Raw genomic sequence first — 10817 nt, forward strand, 5'->3', positions numbered from 1 at the left:
AACATTCATCCTTTTCAGATGCTCTCCAGGCAAACACAACATCACACACTGACATGTCACCTGAACCGCCTCCTCTCCCAATAAAGTCTCGAGACGTGATACCGCAGGACTCATCCCCTCTGAACACCCCCCAGTCAGAGCAGAGCCCCTCCCATTCTCCACCCGCACTGTCTCGTAGTGGGACAACGCGGGTCAGCTTCAGGGAACCAATCAGCAGCAGCTACTCTCTGGATGAGGAAGAAGATGAAGAGGAGAATGAAGAAGTGCCACCAGATAATGAGGATAGCCCTCAGGACGAAGATGAAGTCAAAGGAGGGTTTGGAAGCAGTTTGCATCTACAGAAAGGCATCCCACCTCAGATGGATCTGCTCGGTAAGGATAAAGAAGGGTAGACTCATGAAGACAATCGGTCTGTTTTTGTCCTCATTTTCCCACTTCTAACCACTGACCGCAAAGCCCGATTATCACATGTCTTCTAAGATTGTCTTGTGGTCTGAGGTGTGTTAAGAGTGAATTTGTCCATTGAAAGTTAATACTGCTCGGTGACAATGTTTTGGTCATAGTTTATAGTGGTATATAGAGACAATAGACATCTTGTTCAAGTAACACGTCGACTTTGGCACTCAACACTCTGTATGAATCGTTTTTTTGACAAAAATGTAAGTCAAATGTTTGCCCCGTTTTTCCTTTACCTTGTCGGTTATTGTACGACCAAATATTGCGCAACTCAAACCAGTCCGTTTTCCAGAGTATTGTTCTGCAGAAACGAGTGCCCAACCAAAGAATACACATTGGTGACTTATTCTTTGTGCTTTTTTTGTTGAGTACGACTGCAAAATAAGCCAAGATGAGGCCAAAGAAAGTTGCAAGTGAAAGCACTTTGATAAAGAAGGAAAGAAACACAATTGAATTCAAGAAATAACTTTTCCAAGAGTCCTCAATAAAGGTAAAAGAGAATTTGGAATGATAATTGGCTCCAAAACAGGTTACGACTGACAACTGTAAGTATTAAACGTGTTCACTATTCACGTCCAAAACTTTTCATGTCTGTGTGGAATGCTGACTCCGCCCGAGTCATCACTCCATGAATTAAGTCACACTGCATACAGAAAGTAGCCTATCAGGAAGCTGAAAAAAGCATTGCAGCTACTCTATTGATTAGTACTCGCCTCTAGCTTGCTCACTAGTTTATAAAGTGTGTGTTCACGCCGTCTTAACGACTTTTTCCAGTCTTCTTTTTTTCTTTAATTTTGGGATTTTTCTTTCAAAAATAGTCCTAAAATCGCCATCCTTCCCTCTTCTATGTGCTCTTGTACATTGCCTGTTGGTCCGGTTGTTGCTACAGTAGTTAGTTGCTTTGAAAATTCTTCTTGGATTTTGTTAGCTCACTAGATGTGGGTGACACTGTGAATGTTGGTATCGATCAGATACCAAGTAAGTACATGACTAGTATCGCCAAAACTGGTACCGATACCAACACTTTTTGACTTGAAACGTCATCATCATTGAATAATTTTGTGAAGATAGTTGATTTTGATTATGAGAACACAGGCAAGATATGTTCTGCAAATAAACATATTTTAATAACTAAATAGAACAATTTAAAGCAATGCAGTAGTCTATAAATAATCAATTTTCAGTTGTACTACTGTACCCCGCCTTCCCCCAAATGCAGCTGAGATAAGCTCCAGCACCCCCCGCGACCCTGAAAAGGGACAAGCGGTGGAAAATGGATGGATGGACTACTGTACACACAATTGTTTGAGAAAAAGTCGCTATTGCAAAATGACAAAAAAATAATGTAACAAAAATGTTAATTTAAAAATTTTAATGCACTGACAGACTAGAAGAGTTGCATGAACTCTGAAGAAAATCGACATAAAGGATAAACTACAACAAAAGTATCGATCCAACCATGCTAGTATCGATCCAATGTCAATATCTACCATGGTATCGATATTTAGATCGTACACCTCCATTTGATCAAGGTTGTTCACAGGAGATTTTTGGTTTGAAGGCTAGAGTCTGGCTTGATGGTGAACTGAGTTGTTTAGTATGTATTGTGTTGAGCACACCACACTTTTAAAAAATGCTCAATACCTGATTTTTTTGTCTTTATGTGTGGAGTCTGTAAAAGTTAAAACATATCTTAATATTTCGAAAATATTAATGTGTGTAACAGCCTCAAGGCTGAAGAAAAGTTTTCACCTCACATAGAATCAAGAAAGTTTATTATTGTTGTTGTTGTTGAACTAGATGGATCCTCTTACCACCAACGCAGTCTGCGGCGCGGCTGGAGTCGTGGCCGCGTTTCGTCTGACCCCAGCCTCCACCCGACCTCAGACAGAAGCTCCCGGCATTCACAGGCCGACCGCCCTCCACTGGACACTTTGGATCATGGCGAGAGAGGGAACGATGTCTCCTCTCTGGTCCTGCAGCCGGGCCGGCACAAACATGAAGACTCTTGTTCCACCTGCTCCTCATCGTCCGACTCGGAGCAAGAGGGCTATTTCCTTGGACAGCCCATTCCTCTGCCTCCACAGCTTCGAAAACATGAAGCCAAGGAGGATAAAGACACAAAAGAAGAAGGAGAACCAGCTCAGTGGGGACTGAGGGACAGTATCAGGCGGAGACGAGCTCACAGTCTTGGTGCTAAGGACAAAGATAAAAATTGCACTGTCTCCTGACACAAACCCTGGAAAACCTCACGCTGTAGTTGTCACAATTATTTACCGCACAAGACTAAGTGATGGGTACTGTATGAATGATTAATGGGTTGTTATAGGCTAACATGTTGCTACTTTTACATTTGTCATTCACAATATGTATTTTTTACCTGTTGAGAAAGATATGAGATATTATTTTTGGACTGATCTACACTTTGAGCATAATGTGACAGATTTGAAGGTCCTTTGGGTCATCATCACAATTTTTTCCAGCAGACATCTTCACGTACTGTATGAACTTTGAGAAGTTTTGTGTTGTTGTTTATTCAGTCATTTATTTTCCATACAATAATCAGTGACCCTGCAGGGAAATGTTACTTTCACCTTTGAAGTTGTTACAAATGTACATTTAAAGTGGAGAAAGTATCAACCAATAAATGAGACCTCATAAATGAGACATTAAATATATTACATAATAATTAGATTTACTATCATTTATAACATGCATCTGGGGATAGGTTGATTGGCAACACTAAAAATTGGCCCTAGTGTGTGAATGTTGTCTGCATCTGTGTTGGTCCTGCGATGAGGTGGCGACTTGTCCAGGGTGTACCCTGCCTTCCGCCCGATTGTAGCTGAGATAGGCTCCAGCACCCCCCGCAATCCCGAAAGGGATAAGCGGTAGAAAATGGATGGTTAGATGGATGAACTGTAGTAGTTACTCAAAACAATTTCAATAATAGTGAAAATATTGAATGTATATAAATGCAAAAGCCAAGCAGTGTAAAATGTTTTATTATTGTATTTGGTGGTTCAAGGGATTCTAATGAATGTTGAATGAGTTTATGGTTGCAGTAAATGTGTCCTGGTTGACAAACGCATTATTTCCAGCATAATTGATTTAGAAGACACAAAAATGCATTTTTAAATATGTTTGATTAAAACTTTTAATAGTAGATTGCACAGTACAGTACATAATCCGTACAATTGACCACTAAATGGTAACACCCGAAAAAGTTTTTCAACTTGTTTAAGTCGGGGTCCACGTTAATCAAATTCATGGTAAAATGGTTTAATATCTCAAAATGTAATTTAACAGCTTTACTTTACCGTGCGCACAAATTAGGTATATGTATACATTTTTCATAACCCAATATTGAAAAATAAAATAGTCCAAATAACTATTCTAAATATATATTTAAAAAAACATTGTTAAAAAAAATATTGCTAGTGTTCCGGTATCAAGCAGGTAATTATTTGTTTTCCTAATAATTGTTTATTAGGCAAGCACGCAAAAAGCGGTACAACATATAACAGGAATATATGTGCCATGCAATAACAGATCAATACACAGAAAATAACGTGAGAAAACAAATCTAAATTATTTATTGTATTATATACTCATATTAAATGCCTTTTAAATTATGTCTTGAATATTAATACAAGTTTCAGTTCGGTATCACAATTACGTGGGTTTGTTTTATTTTGGGACCATTTCGTTTTTTGTACGTGGTATTTTGCTAAAGTCATAACAGGTAAGTTAAACCAGCCAGTACGCTTTCGGGTCAGAGCTCGAATGGGCCAATCAGCAAGAAGGGGGGCGGAGTCTAGTGACGTCTTCTTGAGTTGTCAGACAGGTTTGTCTGTCTCTTAATGGTATCAGCCGTCCTGCCACTCGTCGTCCTCGCAAGGACAGCTATCACTGCTCAACCGACCAAAACAACACCCAAGTATCCTTTAAGGGGCTCAACTTTATTTATTGGTAAGTTCTCGGTCGGAATTGTATCAAACTATTTGAAGTGAGTGAGTTGTTAAGGAGGGAGAGATTATAGGTGTGTATGTATGCCGGCGGCGACAAGCCTGTGCAGGCCCTGGCCGGGTCTTCACTACACATAGGGGACATTTTTTCTTGCTTATCTTTCTGTTCTTTATTTGCTTTAACATGCTGGCTCTTGACTTGGAAGCATTATTCATTATTGGCCCTGTTTTGTGTGGACCACCTTTTGGCATTGCATGTGTGTGTGTGTGTTCTTGTATTTCTATCCTTGAGACATCAACAAGGAAAAGTACCTTCCATATGACGACCGGTGAAGAAGTTAGGACTGAAACCATGGTCCCAATACGGAAAACCATTGCATCTAATAGAGCATGGGTGTCAAACTCTGGCCCGCGGGCCAAATTTGGCCCGCCGTGTAATTTAATTTGGCACTTGAGGCAATATCAAATTAACATTAGAGCTGGCCTGTCGGTATTTTACAGTGGTAGTGCCGCTGTAACACCGCATTCACCGCTAACGTACTTGCCAACCCTCCCGATTTCCCGGGAATTTCCTGAAATTTAGTGAAATCTGGACATCTATATAGGGGGAGTGCCTTACATGCATTGCCTTAAGCGTCCGCATTTCCTCCATTCAAACAGCGTGCTGGCCCAGTACATAATATATGCAACTTCTTCAAGTATACAAAAGTGGATGCAAGACATACTTGTTGTACAGCGATACAGGTCACACTGAGGGTGGCCGTATAAAAAACTTTAACACTGTTACAAATATGAGCCACACTGTGAACCCACACCAAACAAGAATGACAAACACATTTCGGGAGAACATCCGCACCGTAACACAACATAAACACAACAGAACAAATACCCAGAAGGCTTTGCAGCACTAACTCTTCCGGGACGCTACAAATAAACCCCCCCCCCAACCCCGCCGCGCGCCCTCCACCCCCCCTCCATCTCCCGAATTCGGAGGTCTCAAGGTTGGCAAGTATGCTAATACTACAAATCCCATAATGCTCTGCTGTTGTTTTGGCTCGCCAGCCATGCGCTCTCTTCTGGGTCAGTAGCGATCCGCGTTCTTGCGCCACGCTTCGGTTGAAAGCTAGCCGGCTCACCCCGCCTCCCCGTGCCTCTCTCCCAGATGTGCTGTGGCTACAACTGTCAGTGTCACTGTGTTACCCGTACCAAAAATGACGAAAAGGAAGAGCGAAAACAGAACTTTTCTGGACAGGTGGGAGACAGAATATCTGTTTATATATGTAAAAGACAGACCTGTTTGTCTCGTTTGTGGAGCCAACGTGTTGGTAACTAAGGAGTACAACATTAGGCGACACTATACCTGGTATAGGATAGGCAAATATAAGCTTTGACTTCAGCCTATTCCTTTTTCGGTCATTCTTTTTCTTTTCTTTTCTTTTTGTGTTAATGTGTATGATTGTTAAATATGTCTAATCTGTACTGTTAAACTGCTCACACAGAATGGTTAATGGTTGATGGTTGATTATATGACCAAAATAAACTTATTTCATTCATTCATTCATTACTTGTTCCATATTCAGTGTTAAAGCAAATCAGTGTAGCAAACTGAGCAATAATTAACGTTTTGATCATGCACTTTCTCTTGCTACTTCAAGGCTTGAATGTTTGATTCATTCATTATTGTTATTTTATTTTTAAATTTATCATTAGCCTGTGGAAAAAGTTAATGTTGATATTTACCTCAGAAGGCTGCAAATAGAAAAGAGGCATTCAATTTTTATTTACATTTTATTTGATATGCCATTGATATTTTTTAATTATTATTATTTGAAACTCAATTTTGCATGTCACTATAAAGTTATATAAGCCTTGCTTGTTCAATATTCAATGCAAAACTTGTTTGGGTCCCTATCAAAGGGTTCATTTGTTCAACCTTGGCCCGTGGCTTTGTTCAGTTTTAAATTTTGGCCAATTCTGTATTTGAGTTTGACACCCCTGTAATAGAGAATGTCTCATTTGCACCCCTGGTGGGGAAATCTATCAAAATTAGGGTGGTCCTAAAAAGGAGGGATTTTTCAAAATGACTGTATCAGTTTTAAAAGTGCTCTACCTCTGGTCAACATATAAAAAAACAAGTGTGGGTAAAAATGTGAAGTGCTCCCTCTCTGGCCAACATATGTAATAACAAGTGTGTGTAAGAAACTTAAATGCGCCCCCTTTGGCCAAAATTAATAAAAAAAGAATAAAATAAATATGTATATAAAGACATACTGTAATAACTTGAAGTAAATAATGAAGATTAAACAAAATTACAAACAAAATATTCAGAAAAAAAAAAACTTAAAGCTTACCTTTTTTTGTATTTGCATCATATGTATATATTATTAATGTTGTTAATACAAATCTTTTTTATATCTAGAAAGGGTGATCCTAAAGAGGTAGGCATTTTTCGGAGGTCTCAAGAAGGTAACAAATACGTGTGTGTGTGTGTGTGTGTGTGTGTGTGTGTGTGTGTGTGTGTGTGTGTGTGTGTGTGTGTGTGTGTGTGTGTGTGTGTGTGTGTGTGTGTGTGTGTGTGTGTGTGTGTGTGTGTGTGTGTGTGTGTGTGTGTGTGTGTGTGTGTGTGTGTGTGTGTGTGTGTGTGTGTGTGTGTGTGTGTGTGTGTGTGTGTAAAGTCTGACACACGCCCAGATGATAACATTGTTGACACCTGTGAACAAGTGTTGGCTACAGGTGACAAGAAGAATGAAAATAAAGGCCAAACAGCTCCTCAGAGAGTCTGATCTGGCTTTGACTGGAATGGCAACAATGTAGAGAATGTGACTGGCAGATGCCAACTTTCAAGTAGCATATCTAAAGCCCATACAGCAGGGGTCCATCCATCCATTTACTACCGCTTATTCCGTTCAAGTCGCGGGGGCGCTGGAGCCTATCTCAGCTACAATCGGCGGAAGGCGGGGTACACCCTGGACAAGTCGCCACCTTATCACAGTACAGCAGGGATATTCAACTAAATTGTTCTAAGGACCAGGGGGCCGGACTTTTCCCTTCACTATTAGTCTTTTCATGTCTATTTTTACAACCACCGTCCTCTGCAGAAGACATTTGATGTTAGTCAAGTTATTTAGTCAGAGTTACAGGAGCACTCTGCTGTTTTTAAGGACCTTCTGCTAAGAAAAATATTCAATGATCATCTCTATGACAGTGTTTTTAAGAATCTGCCGCAAAAATGTTAGTCTCTCACAAGTTTATCGATCTAAACTCACGCGCCACCAGTTGAATAGCCAAATGATGAAAAAGAGAGGACTTAAAATGCAACCTTGAGGAAAACCACTAGTATAACTAAATAAGTTGAACAAATGACTACTGACCGCCTCTGAAGTAGACCAGCTACAGCAACACATTAAAAAAGTGTAACTGACAAAAAGGAAGCTGAAGGTAGATCTTGAGGAACACCTCAGTAATGACAATCACAAGTTGGGTCCAGGTGTTCCATGTTTGATAGCAATCTGTGCTGGCAATTTGCATGACACCTTCAAATCATTTCTTGTAGCTAGCATTTAAAATCATCAGTATTGCTTGGTATTACCACCCTGATCAGCGAAAGAAGTAGTGTACAGCAGGGACAATAAACTCAATTGTTCTAGGGCCCATATTTTCAGAAATCTAAGGATCGGGGCTATCGGACTTCATTTTTTTTTTAAATTCTTCTTATTTTGAGAACCAGCATTCTCTGTAGTGGACATTTGTTTTTAATCTATTTGTTTTATCACTTACAAATTTCTCTAAAAACAAAAATAGCCCTGTTATGCAAAAGACGAGTGTCTTCTGTCGTGGAAGCTGGTCTTTTAGGAGGTGGAACTGTCTTCTAATCTGTCTTCTAATGTGTTTACAGTGGTCCAAGTTCCTCTACACAGCAGGAGAACTCTAGTGTGTTTAGGAATTGTCTGTAAATATGTTTGTACTTGGGGGGCTGGTATGGTGTAATTCCTGGGCCAGATTTGGCCCCCTGGGCTGCCCGTTGAATAGAACTGGCATAGCGAATCAAAAGGAAAAGCACCTGGTGTTCATTTTGCTTTTGCAATAGTCATGTTGCTGCAAGGCTTGGGCTTCAGGAAGTAGCCAGAGCCGAAGTCTGGCAGCTGCTTTTTGTAAAGAAGAGCAGCTATTGTTTCAGTAGCAGCTGTTCGTGTGTGTGATCTGTTGTGTTTTTCTTCCAAACAGCACACACACACACACACACGCACACACAACTGCTCTAAGTGCATCCACTCATGTCACTGTCACTTTTAATGTCTGTTTGTCTTTGGAACAAGTTATCAGGTGCTCACATTTAGTCTCTTCCCCAGGTCCTCAAGTGGTGCTGACAATGACCCAGTCCAACAAAAAGAGGAAAGGCACATGAGTCCGCTCGAGCACATGTCAGAAAGCAGGCGGTTGTTTTCCTAAAGCAATGCCCGTGGAGACGATCCAGCGTCCACCGAGGTCGTCTGCGAAGACTGCCGTAGCTGCAACACCCCCTCGCCTGCGACCAAAGGGCCCGGTGGGTCCTGACTTCTACCGGCAAAGTCCGCCTGCAGCAGGCAGACCGAAGCAGAGTGCGGTGGAGAGACTGGAAGCGGACAAAGCCAAATATGTGAAGAGTCCGGTAGCGCTGTCCAAGCAGCAGCCGGTCAGGCCTCCTGATGTACGCAAGCCTCTGCTGAGCCCCACCGCCACACTGAGGCCCTCCAAGAAGACGCAAACACAACCCAAAATCAAGCAGGACACCGCACAGCTCGACTTGGAACACCTGAGCAATCTGATCAGTGACGTGAGCGACGAACCCAGTGCAGCCGTTACCGCAGAGTCCGTTGACACCGTGATGACTCAGCAGAAAAAAGAGAGGCCGGAACTGCCGTCTCGTCCTAACGGCTCGAGTCCGGCCAAGGTGAGACTGAAAGCATCCGAAACTGCTGCATCTCCGATTGCAGGGACCGTGCGCAGGGTGGACGTCATACCTCAGGCCAGGCACGTGCAGACCCCTCGCAGGCCACCGATGTTCATCCGCCAGCCGCTTCAGCCTCTCCGTCTGCACCCCCAGTTTCCCCTCCGCTTGGCTACTTCACACCTGTACCTCCGAACAACAAACACTCCTCTGAAACCTTTTGCTGCTCCACCTCCACCAGACAAGCCTCCCGCCTCATCTCCTCTCTGCATCCCCGTTTTCCCTCCTCCCTCGCCGGCCATTACACGTCTATCCTCCTCCAGCGCCAGGAAACGCCGCTCCCTAACCCGCTCTAAATCAGACATGAGCGACCGTTTTTCCCGAGCCGGAACCGAGTTGGAACGCTTCTTCAACCTGTGCGGTTTGGACCCCGCCGACCTGCAGGAGTTGACCGGATCCGCTTCCGACATTGTGTCTATGGCTCGCTTTCGCAGCGTCAGCGCTCCGGGGTCCGAGTGCGCGGGCTCCGGCAGGCAGGATGAAGGTGACGATGAGGAGGAACAAGAGCGCGTGCCGTATGGTGTTTCTGTCATTGAAAGGAACGCAAGAGTGATCAAGTGGCTTTATGGAGTCCGTCAGGCAAAGTGAGCGCACATACTTGCAGGATGTGGAGCTTGAAATGAAAGATGTTTCTTCTTTCACTGTCAAATGGCAGCCGGGATAAAGAAATAGTTTTATTTGTGTTGCAAATAGGAGAAAGTGTTGTTTTTGTATTTGTGGTTTGTTGGCAAGCATTTGCCAATGAACAAAAACCCAAGAAGCTTTGGATAATGGTAGACAAAACAGGTTAAAGGTCAAATCTGTACCTTTTTCTTTCTTACCTTTCTGTAGGTCAATGTTCTCAACTCATTTAAGAGGCTTATCATAATAATATTATGTCTTAGCAGCGACCTCTTTAGATTTTTGAATATCTAATCCAAAAGGCTCGCTAAACTGAGGTCAAAGGTCATGTTTGTGTTGTAACAGTGTCCATAAAGTAACTTAATTATGGCAACTGTGATGGTTTTCTATTCATAGAAATGTGTCATAACAATGTTTAGCTGATTGTTCAGTTGGACAATGAAGTGACACTTGTGCTCGCACACTTTGGCTGTAAATGAAATATGATTTGATGCAATGTTTTTCTTGATTTTTTTTTTGATTATTTAAACTGGCAAAATGTGCACATACAGTATTTGACATTGTCAACTTGTAAAATAAAAAGTCGAATTTTGAATGCAAAGGCATGCTTTTTAAGGATCAGGTCGCAGTTGAATGAATTTTTTACTGTAATACTGGGGTGTCAAAACTTTTTTTTTTCTTTCCTTTTTTGAAATGTATTTACCTGTCTTGTCCAGCCACATGGGCAACTAATATTGTTGATCTAGATGCCCATATCTGCTGTACAGATTTTGCTTTACAACAGA

At 41.9% G+C, this 10817-nt stretch overlaps 2 protein-coding genes across 5 annotated transcripts in view; both read left to right on the top strand.

Moving 5' to 3' along the window:
- The window catches only part of prickle3 (prickle homolog 3), a 38087-nt gene extending 34702 nt beyond the window's left edge, over positions 1–3385 (top strand). For all 4 annotated transcript variants that reach the window (XM_061983393.2, XM_061983414.1, XM_061983400.1 and 1 more), the window contains 2 exons: positions 19–372; positions 2257–3385. In XM_061983393.2, the coding sequence (XP_061839377.1) occupies positions 19–372; positions 2257–2687 (785 nt within the window). In that variant the 3' untranslated portion in view covers positions 2688–3385. The remainder of the gene's footprint in view (positions 1–18; positions 373–2256) is intronic.
- Positions 3386–4307: 922 nt separating this feature from the next.
- Positions 4308–10627, top strand: fam110a (family with sequence similarity 110 member A). Its single transcript, XM_061983376.1, has 2 exons — positions 4308–4428; positions 8774–10627. Exon 2 carries the CDS (start codon positions 8878–8880, stop codon positions 9997–9999), a length of 1122 nt encoding a protein of 373 aa, XP_061839360.1. The 5' UTR covers positions 4308–4428; positions 8774–8877; the 3' UTR covers positions 10000–10627.
- Positions 10628–10817: the final 190 nt, after the last annotated feature.

The sequence above is a fragment of the Nerophis lumbriciformis genome, linkage group LG01 (assembly GCF_033978685.3).
Source record: "Nerophis lumbriciformis linkage group LG01, RoL_Nlum_v2.1, whole genome shotgun sequence".
NCBI classification, from domain to species: domain Eukaryota; kingdom Metazoa; phylum Chordata; class Actinopteri; order Syngnathiformes; family Syngnathidae; genus Nerophis; species Nerophis lumbriciformis.